Source organism: Zootoca vivipara, chromosome 6 (genome assembly GCF_963506605.1).
Source record: "Zootoca vivipara chromosome 6, rZooViv1.1, whole genome shotgun sequence".
Taxonomy (NCBI): Eukaryota; Metazoa; Chordata; class Lepidosauria; order Squamata; family Lacertidae; genus Zootoca; species Zootoca vivipara.
In genome coordinates this window covers 77,946,051-77,966,188 of record NC_083281.1, presented here as the reverse complement: position 1 = coordinate 77,966,188, position 20,138 = coordinate 77,946,051, and the positions used below count along the sequence as shown (strand labels likewise).

Below are 20,138 nucleotides of genomic sequence, written 5' to 3'. Positions count from 1 at the left end.
GCTTGGAGATGGCAGAGTTGGAACTTAGGAACTTCCACACAAAAAGCAGGAGCTGTCCTGCTGAGCCACGGCCTTCCCCCATATTCTTTGTAGGGATGGGGGAAGAGCTTAAATCTGCTTCTAATTGAAATTCCAACCCACCCGATTTCCACTTTCCAAAATATTACACAAATCAAAACGCAGCCATCGTTCAAAAGGTGCTCTTCTCTGATTATATTTTTTTATTTTATTTTATGGAAACTTTTCCAGGAGTATTTAAAGAACTACTGCAGCGAGATGAAAACGCATGCAAGACTTGAAATATGAGCAGCAGCACCATGTACTACTAAGATAAATAGGTTAAATTGAATGAATTGAATAGTATAGGCAAAATATGCAGCATTTAAGGAACCCGTGGAAGGGGAGGACGTGAGAATGTGAGAATGCCTTTCAATTGCCAATTGCCAGAGTAACTTATGTTAAAATTTGTAAAGTGTTTTTCTCTGTGGAAATTCCTAAATAATAGTTTTTTTAAAAAAGAAAATTCATACGCTAGGGTTAAGTCCACATTGAAATGCACATATTAGTGAAAATAGCATACAAAAAAAATGCATCAGAGAAAGGTGTGTCTTATTAGAAACGCTAACCAATTTTCTTGAGGAATTGAGGACTGGTGTGGGATTGTTGAGAACTGGATTTAAGCTTAGAAAAATGAGCAGGTGGAGGAAACCAAAACGGACAGTCTCAACAGACATGTGTCCCCCAACAAAATGTTGTGTCTGTTCAGAGTAGGCCCATTTAAATTAATGGACACAGCTAACTTAGGTCCCACGAATTTCATTGGATTTAAACTTAGTTGGAGATAACACATCCGCTCTGAAATTGAACCTTCATGAGATTAGATTACTGGACTGATCAACTTCCCCCCTGCTCCCCAAAAAAGGCTGCAGAATTCCCCTTCAATCTCAGCACTGTTTAAAAGTCGACCTGTCCACCACACTCTCCCACAGCCTGCTTGGGAGGATTCAACCTCCCCTGCCACGAGGTTGTGGTCGTTCTTATCTGACTGAGCGGGTGGCGCCTTCTGGAATGAATTTCTGTTCCTTTCTTTTGCTACATTAAAAGATGCTTACAAGGGATTTTGCTGTTGTTTTAGCACTTAGGTTTATTTGAGGCATAAGGTCCTTCCTTTATGTATCCACCTTTCAAGGAAGCTTCCGAGAGATGGCTCTAACTCTTGCTAGGTGGAAGGAAGGAAGGAAGGAAGCGGTAGGATATACAGTACAGTATACCAATTTGGGGAAAGTGATTCCCTTGCCGCTCGACATCCTTTTCATTGGTAAACGGTGCCCTCTAGCGGGTGAACGAAAAATGTGGATGCACCCCCTCAGAGAATGTGAGAATGCCTTTCAAAATAAAGGTCCATAAATCCAACATGTAAAAAAGCAGCAGTTCGTGATCCAGCCTTATCCATTTATTAAAATTATATCTGACAGGCTATTTGGCTAAATCTGGGTGAGATGTGTCAGAAATGGGTTCACTTTGAAAAGTTGAGGGTAAACCAAGACAGAGGAGAAACAATAGTTGTTTTGTGCCTATAAGGCCAACAAGGAATGAAATACTGCTCCTTCTGTCTTGCGCGGGGTGGTATATATCACACACTGAATGAATCATTCTTTGAGCACAGCGGAATTTCAGCATTTCCTCGGGAGTTGCTTAGAGGCATCACCAAATATCGGCTAAAGCCGAATTCAGAGCGAATTCAGAGCTTCTGAAACAGCTGTGTGATTTTCAAGGGAACATTTGGTGGTGGGGATGGGGGGGGAAGAGAGATTATAAATTATCCCCAGGACCGCTGCATGCCACCAAAGTCATTTTGCTTCGGAGGAACAATAAGATTAGTAGTAACGATATATGTGCATTTATTCGTCCTGTGTTCTGCTGTGTTGTGTTTTAATTGTCGGTGTGGGTTGCACACCGTTATTTTCATCGTTGTTTTGTAATATTTTATAACATATGTGTGTTGTTAAGCATTCCAGGGAAAAGGACAGGATAAAAGAATGAGAAATCAATAATATTGCAGGTTGCTTTAGGTTCTTAATACAAGTTTCTTTCTCTCCCTCTATCTACACCTTTATAGCTACCTGTTTCTAAGAGTGCCACTTTGCCTGACAAAAATTAAAAGCAGATACCTCATATGGGATTCTGATATTAAGAAACTTAAACTACGGTAGTCTTCCCTGACATGCTGCCCTCCAAATGCCCTTGCGGGTACTTATTAATTACATACCACTTAATGACAATATTGGCTTCTAAGTGGTTTACAAGTATGAAAGCCAACAACACAACCCTAAAATATAAACACCCATAATTAAAAGACACACTAAAGCAGTCCCATTAAAGCATTAAAACATAAGCACCCATAATTAAAATGGGGGGGAACCAATTCCATTAAAACAGGGCACCAATTAAAACAAGAGATGAGAGATCAAAGGTGGAGAGTTCTTAGGAATGCCTGTGTAAATAGGTGCATCATCCAAAGCCGGCGGAATGCCAGTACAGATGGAGCTTCTCTCATTGGGCTCTAGTTCCCATCCTCCTTGGCCATTGGCTGTACTGGCTGGGGTTGATGGGAGTTGGAGTCCAGAAACATCTGGAGGGCCCCAGGTTGGGGGTGGATGTTTTAGGGAAGGGGAAGGGGAAGGGGAGGAAGCCACTGTTGGGTCCTGGTTTTCCAGGGCAGGTTGGCATTGTGCTCTCAGCAAGCTCTCTTTTCCTGAATGTGTCCTCCACCTCCTCCTTATCACTGTCATTGCTGCCCACTGCTATCTTTCTCTCCACCCTTTCCACACCAACTCTCAAAGGTAAAAGACAAAGCTGCTCCATTCCCCATCTACTCATATGCGGTGAGCAAGGTGCACATTGAAGAAAGAGTGGACCATGAAGCTCCGGGGAGGGGCAATAGGCCCTTACGGGTGTGGGGACCTTGGCTGGTGTCCAGGGATGTCAGCCCCTGCTGCCAGCCCTGGAGGGAGCACCAGGGGTGAATCGGAACCAATGCAGTGTCAAGAACTTTGGACTGCGTCCAATGTTTATGGAAGACCTATTGAAATGACTAGACCTGACTCACTTAGTTCTATTAATTTAGCAGGTCTACTGTGAGTCAGATTTAGTTGGGTGCAACCCTTTATTTTGGTGAGTAAAGATTTGCTTGCTTGTTTGGAGTAAAGTGGTACCTCGGTCAGGGCCGGCTCGTCATAGACCCCCGGGGGCGCAGGGCACCATGGCGCCGGCCCGCCAGGAGGGCGCCGCGAGCTGTGCCCGCCCGCTGGCCGGCTGGTTCGCCGGTCAGCTGCGCACGGCGCCCACCTGCCCACCGCGCTGGGAAACGGGGCGGGAGGGCGCCGGAGAGATCGCGCTGTGCCTGCCCGCCCGCCCGCCGCGCAGCAGCGCCGCGCCCACCCGCCCACCGCGCTGGGAAACAGGGCGGAAGGGCACCGGAGAGATCCCGCGCACCATGGCGACAGGGGCGCTTAAGACGGCGCTGACCTCGGTTTAAGTACACAGTTGGTTCCGGAAGTCTGTCCTTAACCTGAAGCGCGTACTTAACCTGAAGCGAACTTTCCCATTGAAAGTAAGGGAAAGTGGATTAATCCGTTCCAGACCGTCCACGGAGTACTTAATCTGAAAGTACTCAAACCGAAGCGTACTTAAACCGAGGTATGACTGTATTGGTCATTAATTTGTAAGATAGCATGGATATCTAGTTATATAAGTTCTCTGAGGAGGTTGCCATTACTCACCATGTCATAGGCCGCAGGTTAGGCTCAGCTATATCTCCCAGCTCCCCACTCTAGTGAAGATTTCTGTTTAGAAAGAGGCTCGGAAGTATTGAAAGACCAGTGCAGCTGCTGGCTCTAGTTGCACTCACCAGGCTGTGAAACATCACTGTGTGAGATGTGTCAAACCACCTGCCCCTTCCTCTCTGTGAATTGGTCCTCTCCACAGCGGGTGCTGACACTGCAGCCTTAGGACACTTGCGTCAAAAGCTAATGTGCTGTTTTCGCAAGGCTAGCTGCACAAAACTCATGAGCTTATTTGTTTGAAGTCAGGACTGCTATTTGCAAGCAGCAAAAGAAAGAGAGGGGAAAGGAATAAATCAAATATAAACCAGGGGCATGGTCTTAGAGGATTCAGTTGTCTTTATTATTGTTGTTGTTGTTGTTGTTGTTATTATTTACAAACATTTCCATACTGCCAACGTTACGGAAATGTATCCCCCCCAGTGAACAGCATAAGGGGTTCATCCCATCGTTTGGCCCAGGCACACCAGGCAGAGGGCCTTCTCGGTAGTGGCTCCCGCCCTGTGGAACGCCCTCCCATCAGATGTCAAAGGAATAAGCAACTATCTGATGTTTAGAAGACATCTTAAGGCAGCCCTGTTTAGATAAAAAAAATTAAAAAAAGACTGATGTTTTAATGTATTTTTAATCTCCTGTTAGAAGCCCCCCGAATGGCTGGGGGAAACCCAGCCAGATGGGTAGGGTATAAGTAATATATTATTATTATTATTATTATTATTATTATTATTATTATTATTATTAAACAGACTCATTAAAAATAATGGGGATGCCTGACTTAGGTCTATTAATTCCAGTGTGTCTACTCTGACTAGAACCTGCATTTTGGATACAAACCAAAGTCTTCCATGACATTATTACATTCACAAAACAAGCAACAAGATACATTATAAATAAAAAATGCAGACAATGCATAAAACATAGCCGGGTCAGCCCTCAAGAGAAGCCAGTGGGTGAGCAGGTGAGTTTCTCACAAGTGCTTAAACATCAATGCTGTAGGTGCCTGCCTGGTGTCCATTGAGAGCGTGCTCCAAAGGGCAGGTGCCACCACACGGCAGGCCCTGCTCTTAGTGAAAGTAAGATGAACTTCGGTAGCATATGACACTACTGAACTGCTTTTAACGTTGTACAGGTGTCCTCCCCCCCCCCCCAATTTATGCAGGGGTTACTTTCTGGGTCTCCACACACATACTCGAAAATCATGTAAGTGGGGAGCATTCCTTAAAAAGCCTCTAAAGGCCCATTTTTTTCCCCTGCTGTCTCTCTCTCTCTGTGTCTCTCTTGCGTACGAGAGATTTGTGCATAAGTGGGGAGGGGCGGACGCCTGTATTTTAAATAGTCGTAACCCGTCCTGGGGGTTATGAATTGAGCAATAATAACAACATCTCTCCCATATCTACTAGCATTGTTATAAATTTAAATTTTCAGTTATAATGCATGGGGAAAGGGCATAAGTTTGGATATATTTCTGGTAATCAGCCATGCTGCAACAGCTGGTGGCAGTAATGAAAGAGGGGAAATTGCAGGAGGGGAGAGGGATCTTGTCTCCACCTCCATCGTTCTTCCCGGACACTGAGGTCCAGTGCCAAGGGCCTTCTGGCGGTTCCCTCGCTGTGAGAAGCCAAGTTACAGGGAACCAGGCAGAGGGCCTTCTCAGTAGTGGCACCCGCCCTGTGGAACGCCCTCCCATCAGATGTCAAAGAGAAAAACAACTACCAGACTTTTAGAGGACATCTGAAGGCAGCCCTGTTTAGGGAAGCTTTTAATGTTTAATAAATTATTGTATTTTAATATTTCTGTTGGAAGCCGCCCAGAGTGACTGGGGAGGCCCGGCCAGATGGGCGGGGTATAAATAAATTATTATTATTATTATTATTATTATTATTATTATTATTATTATTATTATTATGCTAGGGTCCTAATTGTGGTTCTTCCGCACGCATCTGGTTAGCCACTCTGGGGATAGGATACTGGGCTAGATGGGCCATTGGCCCAATCCAGCGAGTTCTTCTTTTGTTCTTATGTGATTCATTTTCAAAAAAAGCATATGAATGATAGTCGGGAGCAGGGGTGGGGGGTGGGGTAGAAACTGAAAAGAGCCAGGGGCAATTTTCTTTTTGCATATTACCCACCCCCTGGGGGGAAAATGCCCTTAAGTCATATGAAAGTGACCATGCAGATTCAATATTTTCTCTTCTCTTCTCTCTCTCTCATTGCAAATTGTCTAGATTTATTATAAAGTTATTAAAGAAATTGAACCCGGAGAAGAGCTGCTGATGTATATGAAAGAAGGCACTTATCCGACTGGGAACATCCCACCCAGTTTGGAAGGTAAGAATTCATACGCGAACACACTCTGCAACCTTGCCCCATTTCCTTCAAGACATGAAGCTCCCCAAACACGCACGCAACGAACCAAAAATGATGAAGGAGTTAGAACAGCTCACCTGTGAGAAAGGGTTCCAACATTTGGGGTGTTTTAGTTTTAGGAACGAATAAGGGATTGGGGACATGATAGAGATAATTAAAACTATGCATGGTTTGGTAAAAGCGGATAATGCTATAAAACACTGGGGTGATCCAATGTAGCTGAATGTTCAGGTCAAAGAACAGGACTAGATTCGTACATGCCTTCTATACAGTAGTTGGAATTTTCTCCCCCAATATATAGTGATGGCCTCCAACTTGGATGGCTTTGAAGAAGGCAAACTCAAGGATGACAAGGCTATCAGTGTTACTAGCCACAATAGCTGTGTCCTCCCTCCAATGCCAGAGGCAATATGCTTCTGAATGCCGGTTGTTGGGAATCACAAGTGGGAAGAGGAGCTGTTGAACTCGCGTCCTGCTTGTGGGCTTTTCATAATGGGCATCTGGTTGGCCACTGTGAGAACAGGATGCTGGACTAGACACTGCCTTGGCCCAGCGTGGCTCATGAAATGTATCTTAAAGAGGAGGCCGCAGAGAGGATGCAAAGCATCAGCATCTCTTTTTTATCAAGCAGTTTGCGGAGGGAACAAATTGTGCGGCTTGCAATGCAGAACTGAAATGAAACTGAAATGAAACTCAGTTTTTGGTATGGCAAGCCAAGAGGGCCAATGCACTAGAGTGTTTCTTTTAGGTTTGTTATTCTGCCCCATTGTGGGATTGCAGCATTTCCATCATAAGAGTGACGAGCTCTGCCAAGAGGTGGACTACTGTATCTGCATCCGCAAAGGGTGACGAGTTGGCAGCTATTTAATTCGTTTTCTTCATCCTCATTGCAGGAGAGCTATGCTGAGACAGAGGTGTAGGAACCCTCTCTGGCACCTGCGGTGGGACGCCGAGGGGCAGGGCGAACCACCCGGTGGTGCATATGCGCCGTCCGTCTGGACTGTACATGTGCGGCATCCCGTACGGAGTGTGCACACGCAGCAGCCTGCGCACTCCAGACGGGATGGCGCACATGCGCACTCCGTACGGGATCCCATACACATGCCCATATGGACGGCACACGAGAGCAGCAGCCCGTACAGTCGTCATGTGAGAGGCAGCCCATACGGATGCCCAAATGGACGGCGTGTGAGAGCGGCAGCTCATACTGACTGTCCGCACCCTCGGCCGCTCTATAGCTGGGTGGAGGCAGGGGTCATCTTGTCACACACACACACACACACACACAGTGGCACCCGGGGTGGCCCGCCCCCCCGCCCCCCACTTTGTACGCCCCTGTGCTGAGGACCTGACCCTCGGCATGTACACTACTCTCTGTCCTGTAAAATGGAATGCTTTTTGGCAGCGGGGCTGGGAGATTCTGCAGGCATGGGGGCTGCATCAGCACCCCTAGGTGTGGACCTTTCTGCTTCCAATGTTGCCCTGTGGGCATGGGAAGGGCTGTAGCTCAAAAGCAGAGCATCTGTCTTGCATGTAGAAGGCTACAGCTTCTGCCCCCCCAGCACCCCCAGACAGGGCTCTGACTGCCTCCTCTCACATATCCTGCTGCCAGTCGGTGTAGATAGACCAATGGGTCTGACTCAGTATAAGGCACCTTCCTATTTTCTCGTGTCTTAAGAGAAGTTCCATAGCTCAGTGGTAGAGCACCCGCTTTGCATGCAGAAGTTCCCAGGTTCAATCCCCATCATCTCCAGGCAGGGCTGCCAGTTAGTGTAGATGATACTGAACTAGATGGAACAGCGGGTCTGACAAAGGAAAAGGCATCTTCCTCTGGGTTGAAGCCACGGTGTTATAGCTTCCATGCCACTAATCCATCCTCAGAATTGGGCTCTTAAGCCAAACTGCATGCTCCAAACAGCCATGTGGTACAGTCCTTCCTGGACTGTAGGTGTGATGATACTGAGGGAGGAAATGAAACAAATGGGAGAAGATGACTGCTTAGTCCTGGAAGATCTGTTGAGCATCATACATTCCATTTCATTCCAAAATGACACATTTCTGAATCTACCCGGGCGGGGCGAACCCAAAAATACCCCATTTACCTTGCTTCCAACAATGCTCCATTTTTGACATGCCACAGTATTTATCTACCACCTCCTAATAGCGTATCAAGTAGCAGGCAGTTGCCGGCTAATTGCTTCCCAAACATAATAACCTATCATCATCAAACATTTGACTTTTTAAATACTTTGTCTTTCTTCTTTTTCCTCTTTTTTTATCCCCTCCTTTTCTTTGCCTTCGACAAGGCTCGGTCTCTCCCCCCATCTCACTTTTCCAGCGCAACTCTGAATTGCACAAGAAAGGAAATGTTAAAATGTTCCACACAAAGATAATTAAAATCTTTTTCTCCAAGCCGCAGCCAAATGTGGCAGACCCCCTTATCACTGCAGGAATTTTGAGCAGGGCTCTTGAATTCCTTTGAGATACGGTTCTGGTAGATTAGCATGTAGATCCTACAATTAGGTTCCCCTTGGTCTCTTTGAAAGCTATTACGGCCTGATGTAATTTTTTCTCTCCCCTTCCTCTTCTCCCCCGGTTACTTTCTCACTATGTCCTAAGTGTTCCTGATGGAACATAAGGCAGAAGCGTGTAACACAAATTTGACAAAGAGGGCTGGAAAGAACGACAGAAAAGAATTGCCTGGCGAGATTCAACCCCTCCCTTAATGCCATGAGTCCTAATCTAACCCCAAGGAACATAGGAAGCCACCTTATAACAAGTGTGGCCATTGGTCCATCTAGTGGTCTACACTGATTGGCAGCGTCTCTCAAAGATTTCAGGCATTCTGATTTCAGGCCAAAGCCAGTGTTGTGTAGAGGATAGAGCAGAGTTTTCCAAACTGGGTGTCACGACACGTTAGTGTGTCAGCTGCAGGGCCGGAAAGCGGTTAGTTGAATCTCTGGTTTGCTAGTAAAACTGAATTACTGTGTCACAAAATGATGCATGTCTATAAAGTGTGTGTCAGCAGCATGAAAAGTTTGGAAAGCTCTGGGTTAGAATGTTGCACTTAGGGAGACCAGGGTTTGAATCCCCGTGAAGCTCACTGGGTGACCCTTGGGCCAGTCACTCACTATCAGCCGAACCTACCTCACAGGGTTATTGTGGGGGTTGATTGGGGAGGGAGAGAACCTTGCATGCCACTTTGAGCTCCATGGAGAAAAAGATTACCGGTAGGTAGATAGATAGATAGATAGATAGATAGATAGATAGATAGATAGATAGATGATAGATAGATAGATAGATAGATAGATAGATAGATAGATAGATATAGATCAGGGGTCCCCAAACTAAGGCCTGGGGGCCAGATGTGGCCCAATCGCCTTTTCCATCTGGCCCGCAGACGGTCCGGGAATCAGCATGTTTTTACATGAGTAGAATATGTCCTTTTATTTAAAATGCATCTCTGGGTTATTTGTGGGGCATAGGAATTCGTTCATATTTTTTCCCAAAAAATATAGCCCGGCCCTCCACAAGGTCTGAGGGACAGTGGACCGGCCCCCTGCTGAAAAAGTTTGCTGACCCCTGATATAGATGATAGACAGATAGATAGATAGATAGAAGATAGAAAGATAGATAGATAGATAGATAGATAGATAGATAGATAGATAGATCTCTCTGAGCCCTGTACCTGGAGATGTTGAGGATTAAATTTGGGACCTTTTCATGCAAGGCAGATGCTCTACCACTGAACTATGTCTCTCCACAGAACCCTTACACTTGTGGCTTCACACTAAAACTAAACTCTGGTTTGGCTTAGCGTTATGTGCAAACCAGCTCTACTAACATGATTTAGGGCAGTGGTGAGGAAGCTTTTCCAGACCAGGGGGCCCCATTTCCTCAGCTGTGGGTGTGGCAAAAGTAGGCATGGCCAGGCAACACACTGCTTTCCACCCTCTTTCTGGGTAAAATCACTAGGGGGAGATGCAGAACAGGGTCAATGAGGGGCGTGGCCCAGTGTGTGTGACCGGTGGAGACTCCCAAGGGCTGGAGAAAGAGGTCTGGAGGGTCAGTCCACGAGTCTGAGGCTGCTGCTTTGAGGGTCCTGCACTCCCTTCCCCATAAAGCCAGAGAGAGATTTAGAGCTCCAAATGGGTTAGTTCACACTGAGCAGTGTGAACTGTAACCTATCTGACTGCAGTAGGCGTCCTGTTTTGCACCCAGCACAGACTCCTAATGGATATCTTCTTTCATGAGGCACAGCAGCAGACATAGAGCTCAAGCATGACAATGCAGAAAAGAGGCGACATGTTCAGAACTGGGGGGGGGGGGAGCACTGAAGATGTCCCAACAGTTCCCACACCCTGCCCACCAAGCTTTTAAGTATGAGGCGTGATGCACTCGACCACAAGGCTCGCTCACTTGAAGGGGATGTGAGGATTGCAAGAGCCCATTCATCCAGGGTGGGTGGGAGGCAATACCTGGTTCTGGGCAGCAAGACTACGCCCTCCTGATCATTTGCTGCTGCCTTCAGAGTTTCCTCCCACCTTGGCTGCCCAAAGCCCTCCCCAGCCTCCATTTAGACCCTCTGCTTTTCCTGTAGACCATGGGAAGGAGCCAACACCCGGGATCCCCCTTCTGAATTGGCTGAAGTCAAAGCACCACAGGGAGAGACCTCCATCCTCTGACCCCCCACTTCCCAGCAACCAGCCTCTCTAGTAGGGTGACCACATGTCCCAGTTTAGAGAGAACAGAACGGTCTTCTCAGTCCAGTTTCAAGATAAGGAACCATAAAAAGAGAGTGCAGCATTGAACCTGCCCATCAACCCTTTAAGACCTAGACCCCTGTAAGACCTGGAACACTTTAAGACCTGGAACACAAACTGAGCAGACACACCAGTCAGCTAAGCCCTGTCATCCCCACTAGAGTGAGATGTCTTGTATTCCTATTTAAAGGAATACAAATTTGCATTTGTACATGTGAATTAGAACATGTGAACATTATGAGTTGTATCCAGGGCTGGTCCTACCTAACATTGATGGACATGACTAACTTAGGTCATTAATTTCAATGAGTCTACTCTGCGCAGGACATAGCTGTATACAACCCTATTGAAATCACTGTCATCTTTCGCCTTCTCTTTTCAAGATCCCTGTCTCTCTTTTTGGGCAAGGCAAAAGTGGCTGCATATAAGGGTTGTATCCAATGTAGTCCTATGCAACATGGACCCACGGAGAGCAATAGATGTGACTAACTTAGGACCATTCATTTCAGTGGTCTACTCTGTGCAGGACTAGCGTTGGATACAACCCCCCCCCCCTCTCCTTTACACCTCTGTTTATTTGCTCGTCTTTTTAAATGGAATGTTATGTGTTTGTTCTGTAAATATGAATAGAAACAGTTTAAAAACAAAATAAAAAGTAGTGACAGTTACAGGGTTTTATATTAGCAGTAAAACTGTTAGAGGAAGTGAGTGAGCAAGAGGCTTTAATTACAAAGCATGCTTCTGAAACGGCGGAGTTCAGTGCTGAGGAAGGTGAGAAACTGTAAAGCAAAAGGGGAGCACGGCAGGAAAGAAAAAGAAGAAGAAATTTACCAAAGCTTCTGTTTCAAGCAAGGAGGAAGAAATCCTGCTCTGTCCTGACTCTCCTCCCAGAAACCGCTCTGCTGGAAAATTTACAGCGCTAAGCCGATTGTTTGGTTTGGCACTCTGGTCAGGATGCTGTCTTGTAAACTTAATAATAGCTGCCCTCCTTTTAATTTGTTTGACCTTGACTACAATAATTTATTATGTGCGTTAGAAGGTTTCTCCCTCTCTCCCTCCTCCCCCCGTCACTTTTCTTTAAAACAAAGAATTTGGCTTCTTCCCCTTGACTGTGCGGAGAGAGCTGTGCCTCGGAATTCCCTTTGGCTTCAGTTGCTCATGTGGCGGCTGGTTAGCAATCGACTTCGTATTTAAACAGAGGACAGAGTTTAATATTTTTTCCCCTTTTACATGTATGCTTGAAACCCTGGAAAACCTAAAAGGCTGTTTTTTCCTCCTTGGAAAGACATAATTAATCTTGGTCTTGGTGAACGGTTAGTTCAGCATCTCTCTGCATTTTGTCAGTGCTGCTGACAATGTCTGCCTTTTCGTTCACCCTCCACCTCACCCCCACCTTTAGTCTGCCTTCAGAGTAAACTCTCTGGGCTAGGGAGGTAAGAAGGCTTTCCATTCTGCCTTGTAGTCGTCCCATGCGGCGCTGTCTCCATCCTGCTGCAGCTTGCCTTCTGCCAAGACCGCCGTTACTTCTCTCACTGGCCATTGCGACAGAATTGTGCGGCCTGCATGATTCGCAGGACAAATTACGCAATTGATTCCATAAATAATGCAAGATGCATTGTCGTTCCATCATTCCATTTCAACACAAATAAAAAAGGAGGGGGTGTAATCAACTGCATATTGTTTGCATATCGTTTTGGCTCTGGCCCCGCTTGCCAGCCACATGACATAAAAAGGTTCCTCGCCTTTATGATACAGGAAGAACCATAAGAAGAGTCTGCTGGATCGGACCAATGGCCCCTCTTGTCCAGCATCCTGTTTTCCCAGAGCCCAACCAGATGGCTTGGGGAGGCCTCAAGGCAAATCTGTTCCTTTTGGGTTCTCATTCTTCCAGCCTCAAGTTCCGTTCTCCACATTTCCACATCAGTTGGCAATGCAGGGGGCGGAGAAGTCCTCATGAAAATCAATCAGCATTTTACATAAGAAGAGCCTTGCTGGATCAGGCCAATCTAGTCCAGCATCCTGTTCTCACAGTGACCAACCAGGTGCTTGTGGGAAGCCAGCAATCAGGATTCAAGCACAAGAGCGCTCTCCCTTCCTGTGGTTTCCAGCAACTAGGGTTCAGAACCATTGCTGTCTCCAACTTTGGGGGCAGAGCATAGCCATCACGGCTAGTAGCCAGCCCTCTGCTCCGTGAGTTTTAATCCATCTAGGTTGGTGACCCCAGCCCTGCCTCCTTCAGCATCTGGTTGGCCATTGGGAGAACAAGATGCTGAGCTGAGCAGCCCTGATCCAGCAGGCTTCTTCTGACGTTGTCCTGTTCTCTGCTCCTTCCTTAGAAGTGCACACATACCGCTGCGAGGACTGCGATGAACTCTTCCAGTCGAAGATGGACATGAGGCGGCACAAGAAATACTCTTGCAATGCCGTCAGCTCCCTCTACGAGACCCTCAGCGAGGAGATCAAGCAGGAAGGGGCTTCCGATGGGCAGGTCTACGAGTGCAAGGATTGTGAGAGGATGTTCCCAAACAAGTACAGGTATTGCACCTGGGAATCGATGAGATGCTGAGCATCCTGGCTGGGGCTGGTTGGAGTTGGTCCAGAACACCTGGAGGGCTTCACTCTGTAGCCCTCTTACCCTGTTAGACCTCTTTCAAAATTAGGCTTGCTAGAGTTAGTAGCGATGGGAAAAGCTGTAGTATCCATGCAATGTGTCTGCCCATTTCTCTCTCTCAGCTTGGAGCAGCACATGATCATCCACACTGAGGAACGGGAGTACAAATGTGACCAGTGTCCGAAGGCCTTCAACTGGAAATCAAACCTGATTCGTCACCAGATGTCGCACGATAGCGGCAAGCGATTTGAATGTGAAAACTGTGTAAAGGTACGGCTGTGATGGGCGCCATTGATTGACTCTGGTTGTGGTCCCAACCGCTCAAGAAGATCAACCCTACCTTCCTTTGAAGATGGGCAAATAAAGGAACAGAGAAAGACTGGTTTGAAGCCAGTCATGGAATAGCTGGACACAGAGGAATGGTGGGAGGCACTGGGGAACTCCCAAGGGAAGAAGGCTCAGAGCCCTGGGAGAGGTGGTGGGATGAAGATGAGCGGTCAGAGGGAGAAGAGGAGTAAGAGGAGGGGTTGGCAGCTAAGGAGGCAACAGGGCTTAGTGAGCTGGGAGAGTCTGTGGCAGAGAGAAGTGCAGAAGGAAGAGAAGAGGGAGGCCAAGAGGAAGAGATGAGTTGGGCTGGTGAAGAAGCCAGCGTTTCTTTCCCTCCTGCTACAACAGGCTCCCCTCACCACTGGAGTCGCAGTACTAGGAGAGGCATGAAGAGGGAGGAACAGAGACAGGCATGCAGGCACAGTCTCAGACTGCTTGGGAATCTGAGGAGGAGGAGACTTGCTGTGGGAAGGCGGGGACCTTCAGTCCCCACAACTGCCTCTTAGGCACAAGACCTACACAATTCTGCAAAAAGCGAAAAAGACACTTAAATCTCAGAAATAAACCCTACCTCACAGGGCTGTTGTGGGAATTAAAGGAGGAGGGGCAGAACCACATACGCTGCCTTAAGCGCCTTGAGGGGGGGGGAGTCGGATATAAATGAAATGAAATGAAAGAAATAAGTCGCCAGTAAACAGAAATTCACGGTGAGATGAATTTATGTGGCTTTGTTCCTCAAAAAAAAAATTTCCCCCCTTTCTCTTTCTGCACTCCCTATTTCCAGGTGTTTACTGACCCCAGCAACCTCCAGAGGCACATCCGTTCTCAGCACGTCGGCGCACGGGCGCACGCTTGCCCTGACTGTGGGAAAACCTTTGCCACTTCTTCCGGCTTAAAGCAGCACAAGCACATTCACAGCACTGTCAAACCTTTCATATGTAAGTTGTCATGGCTGCCTCCGAGAGCAGGCCAGCCACTATAATTGCACATATCCTGAGCTGCAGCCTCTACCGCCACCCCCTCCGGCCTCTGCCAGCAGCAGCCACTGTAATTTTATAGGTCAGAGCACCAGATTAAATTCTGCCGCAATTCCCACCCCCCACTTCACGCACAGCTCTTGTTTTTTCAGTAAACATTTGAGGCAGGTTTTTTTGTGGGTTTTTGACAGGTTAAAAGCTGAACTCCACAGTCAGTCGGGCCAATTTTGCCTGCACACGTTTCGTTGCAGCAAGCGCACACCCACACGCCATCCCCTCCGAACCCTAGGAACATAGGAAACTGCCTTATACAGAGTCAGAACATTGATCTCTCTCTCTAACTCAGAATTGCCCCCAGTGACTGGCAAGGACTCTCCAGGCTTTCATTCGGAGGAGTGTCTCCCAGCCCTACCTGGAGATGCCGGAGTTTGAACCTGGGACCTTCTGCATGCAATGCAGATGTCGCAGGATATGGGGACCTTTTGGTCTGATCCACAAGGCCCTTCCTATGCCTGTGCAAAGAGCACTTCCTCAGTTCATCCCTGCACCCTTTCTTGGACAGAAATAACCAACTCTGGTCAGCTTCCAACACACATAAAAACATAATAAAATGTTAAACATTAAAAACGTCCCGATACAGGGCTGCCTTCAGATGGCTTCTAAAAGTTGTGTAGTTCTCTATCTCCTTAACATCTGATGGGAGGGTGCCACTGCCGAGAAGGCACTCTGCCTGGTTGCCCGTAACTTTACTGTGCCAGAAGGTCCTCAGAGCCGGACATCAGTGTCCGGGCTGGACAATGGGGGTGGAGATGCTCCTTCAGGTATACGGGGCTGAGTAGTTTGTTAGCTGTGCTGGGCATTGTAGTTCTGTGATGGGTAAACTACAGCTCCCAGGGTTCTCTGGGACAAGCCCTGTGCTTTTTAAATGTGCAGTGGATGTGTTTTAAACATATGTTGTGGATGTGACTGCCATCTTCAGTTCTACACAAGGAATTGTCTCAGCCAATATTTCCAGTGTGGTAATAGGCTTGGTAAGCCAAAGTACGACTTCGGGTTCACATGAGGGGCAGCAATCAAACTGCTAGTGCATTTGCAAACCTAAGCGGGGTCCGGAGTGGTTTCAAATTGGATGGGGACCCCATGCTGAGATTCCTGCATTGCAGGATGTTGGACTAAGATGACTCTTGGGGTCTCTTCCAACTCTACAATTCTAGGGTGCAGCATTTCTCAAAAATTGCTTGCTGTGAGATCCTTTGGTGCTGGGAACTAGAAAAGTTGCTTGCTCACCAGCTACATAGGCTGAGTGGTTATGTTTGTGTGGACAGGCGGAGTCCCCCAAACCCCATGTGACCCCTGAGCGGAATAACAACACAAGACAACGTGCTATGGGATTAAAAATTGGCCACAACTTTTTTGAGATTCAGATGTAGGGAGACCTTGGCTCAGGCATTGGGCATTTATCCTTCCCAGTCCCCAGCTGGGGTTCTGGGAGGCTTCGGGGTTATCCAGAATGTATGGGGGGTAGGGCTGGCTCTGGAGAACATATGTTCAAGCAGAGAGAGCCCCCCCCCCGTTCGCCGCCACTGGAAGGGGGGGAGCAATGTCAACCTCTTGGCATGGACAATGCTTCCCCCCCAATACCCATTAAGGGGGGACCCTGATCATGTCACTGCAAAGGGGGTGAGGTCACCACCTCACACCCCTCCCTTCAGGAAGATAGCCTAAAGAATTCCACCCAAGGCCTGACACCGCCAAAGTTGTGACGTATTGCTACGGGAAAGGCGAAACCTGCCAATGCAGGGAAATTCCTTTCCGGACCTTCAACAGCGAACTTGATGTAGCAGCGCCTGCGTACCTGTGGAAAAAGGGGGTTAATCTGCAACAGAAAGTCAATGAACTGCAACGAAATGGTCAATAAGGGCATGGAGGGTGGGAGAAGCTCCAGAGCCAACTGGTGCCTGTAGGTAGGATTCAACTTCTATTGTGTGAGTTGTAAGACCCTCCCCTTACCTGGCCAGACCCCTGGCAAACACCTCCCCCAGGCAGGATTGGGCAGTTGGCTGGGGTAGGCAGAGACCCCCTGCATCCTGCCTGTCGAGGTGGTGCCAGATCTGAACTTCCAGGGAGTCACCTTTTGGGGGTCAAGGGGGCTGCGCGCGACCACGCAAAATGGGCCCCCCATTTTATGTGGGGAGCGGTCATTGCAATTTATATGTAAAATTATGTTACTCCCCCGCCCCCCACATGCTCCACTTCAACAGGGTGGCACCCAAAACCAGTAAAAAAAAAATCAATCAATCATGATTTCGGGTTGGATCCTATTCATTACTTTATTATTAAACACAACCTGATTTCCAGCCAGTACTTTCATATTAATTTCATATTGGGTTTTGGTATTTTGGTTTCTGTTGATGCTTTAGGTGAGGTCTGCCACAAGTCCTACACGCAGTTCTCCAACCTGTGCCGCCACAAGCGCATGCATGCTGACTGCCGGACCCAGATCAAGTGCAAGGACTGCGGCCAGATGTTCAGCACCACCTCCTCACTCAACAAGCACCGGCGCTTCTGCGAGGGGAAGAACCATTACAACCCCGGGGGGATTTTTGGGCCAGGCTTGCCTCTCACTCCCAGCTCAATTATGGACAAATCCAAGCCATCTCCTGCCCTTAACCATGCCAGCCTGGGGTTCAGCGATTACTTCCCATCCCGGCAGCACCCTGGAGGGCTCCCCTTCTCCCCCGCTCCCCCAGCGTTCCCATCCCTCGCCCCTGGGTTCCCGGGCATCTTCCCTCCGTCGCTGTACCCCAGGCCCCCTTTATTACCTCCGACGCCACTGCTGAAAAGCCCCCTCAACCACACTCAAGATGCCAAACTTCCCAGCCCCCTGGGCAACCCAGCCCTCCCTCTGATCTCTGCTGTGAGCAACAGCGGCCACCCCGCCTCCGGGGAGGAACGTTACAACAGCGGCAACCTGGGGAACTCCTACCTGGAGAAGCTCAAGGCCAGGACCAGTGACATGTCAGACGCGAGCGACTTCGAGGACGTCAACACCACCACAGGCACGGACCTGGATACCACCACCGGGACAGGGTCTGACCTGGAGAGCGACGCAGAGAGCGACCGGGACAAAATGAAGGAGAAGAGCAAGCCATCTGAGAGCAAGCCGGATTTCAGCAGCGGCACAGTGCCCACCAGTTCCGCCAACAACATGAGCGACCTCCCCCTCTTCTACTCGCAGCATTCCTTCTTCCCTCCCCCCGAAGAGCAGCTCCTCCCCATGGCGGGAGCAGCCAACGACTCCATCAAGGCCATCGCCTCCATCGCAGAGAAGTACTTTGGGCCCGGCTTCATGGGGATGCAGGAGAAGAAGATGGGCTCCCTCCCGTACCATTCCATGTTCCCGTTCCAGTTCCTCCCCAACTTTCCCCATTCACTGTACCCTTTTACGGACCGCACCCTCAACCACAGCTTGCTGGTCAAGGCAGAACCAAAGTCACCCAGGGACCTTCACAAACTGGGCAGCACCAGCTCCGAGTCGCCCTTCGACCTTACCACAAAGCCAAAAGAAATCAAGCCAGCCTTGCCGCCCCCCAAAGTCCCGCCCGCTCACCTGTCCGGGGAGGAGCAGCCGCTCGATCTCAGCATCGGCAACCGCATGCGGGCCAGTCAGAATGGGAGCCGGGACTCCCGGAGGAACCACGTGTATGGAGAAAGGAAGTTGTTGGCCAGTGAAGTATTACCCAAGATCTCTCAGGCTCAGATGCCGCCACAGCCATCATTGCATTACGCCAAGCCGTCTCCTTTTTTCATGGACCCCATATACAGGTATTAACATAGCCTGCCTTAATCGCACACGTTTGCAACTGAGGCCAACTGAGGCCCAGCGACAATGGTGGTGGCAAGTAGTGGTTGGGGTTGCCACCGCTACTGAGTTACCCCAACCCTGGTGTATGAAGCAATCACCCGGGTCTGGTCTACTTGCCAGCAAAGTTCTCAGGGACTGGACAGAGGAGGAATGGTGGAGACCGCCTCCCCATCCTAACCCTGCCAGGGACAAGGAAGAGGAACACAGTAGATTTGCAACAGGGGTTTGAGGGAGGTCACAGCTCAGAGGGGTAAGCTGGGAAATCATGGGAGAGCCAAAGCAACACCTGGCTGACACATCATTAGAAAGCATTCCAGACCCTCCATCTCCCAGAACCCGGTGAGCCTTGAAAGTAGGAGAGCAAAGAGCTCAAAGACAGAGGGCCCATAGCAGCACCTGTAGAGGAGATGATGAGAATGACGAATGAGGAAGTGGGAGAGACGGGGGGGTGGAGATTCATTGGGACAATGCCATTTTCCAAGAGGCTAGGTTCTATAGCCTCTCTCTGTAAAGATTGAAATAAAAAAGTATGGTAAGAAACTTTAAATTTTCTGGGCAACCAGCCAGGAGCCGCTGACAGCATCCTGACAAAAGTTGACCATTAGCTGTGGCTGCAACGTGGTTATGTGGTATAGCGCTTTGCATCCAATGAAAGTCTGTGCAGAGTAGACCCACTTTAATTAATGGACATGACTGAACTAGGCCCATTAATTTCCATTTTATTCATTGAAATGAACGGTGCTAGGTCCTTAACATTGAACCGATAACTTTAGTTAAAAACAACTCCTCAGTTCCTCAGCCCAGTGGCCAATAGATTCACCTCCATATCCAATGACATTGACAAACAGAATACACGTGGATCAATTCAAATGAAATAAAATGTCCAGTTACATAAAACAAATATTTTCCAAAGCCAATATCTGTGGCCAGACATGTTCTGATGAATAGGGTTTCTTCCGTGGCAGGTAAAAAAACCAGAACTCCAACTTGAGCATGACTCCAAAAGTGTAATTCTTTTTTTTTTAATGATGTGCTGCAGCAAACATTTCTTTCCCAATTGAAAAAAGAAGACATTTTAGTCTTCTGTCAACGCTGGCCATCCCCACCACCAGAAGATAGAGTCAGGGGTGCCAACTTGAATAAAATATTTGGAGTGGGGCAGGTAACACCCCCCCCCATAATCGGACACATGACACGATGCACACACATTATTTGAATGACAATGCCCATTAACTTTGGGGGGCCCTGGCCCCCTCAGATATTTTATAGGGGGCGTGAAGACCCTAGGAGTTGGCTCCTATGGATAGAGTCATTTGAAAACAAGCTGACTGTTGGGCTAGGAGATTGTTTTCATCAAGTTATCATCTTAAAGCTTTTTTGCCTATG

The 20,138-nt window shown here is 48.2% G+C and overlaps 1 protein-coding gene across 6 annotated transcripts in view; it reads left to right on the top strand.

Moving 5' to 3' along the window:
- Positions 1–20,138, top strand: part of PRDM16 (PR/SET domain 16) — a 428,828-nt gene that overhangs the window by 380,281 nt on the left and 28,409 nt on the right. For all 6 annotated transcript variants that reach the window (XM_060276169.1, XM_060276171.1, XM_060276167.1 and 3 more), the window contains 5 exons: positions 6,068–6,170; positions 13,309–13,507; positions 13,706–13,853; positions 14,695–14,848; positions 17,308–18,712. In XM_060276169.1, coding sequence (XP_060132152.1) covers positions 6,068–6,170; positions 13,309–13,507; positions 13,706–13,853; positions 14,695–14,848; positions 17,308–18,712 — 2,009 coding nt within the window. The remainder of the gene's footprint in view (positions 1–6,067; positions 6,171–13,308; positions 13,508–13,705; positions 13,854–14,694; positions 14,849–17,307; positions 18,713–20,138) is intronic.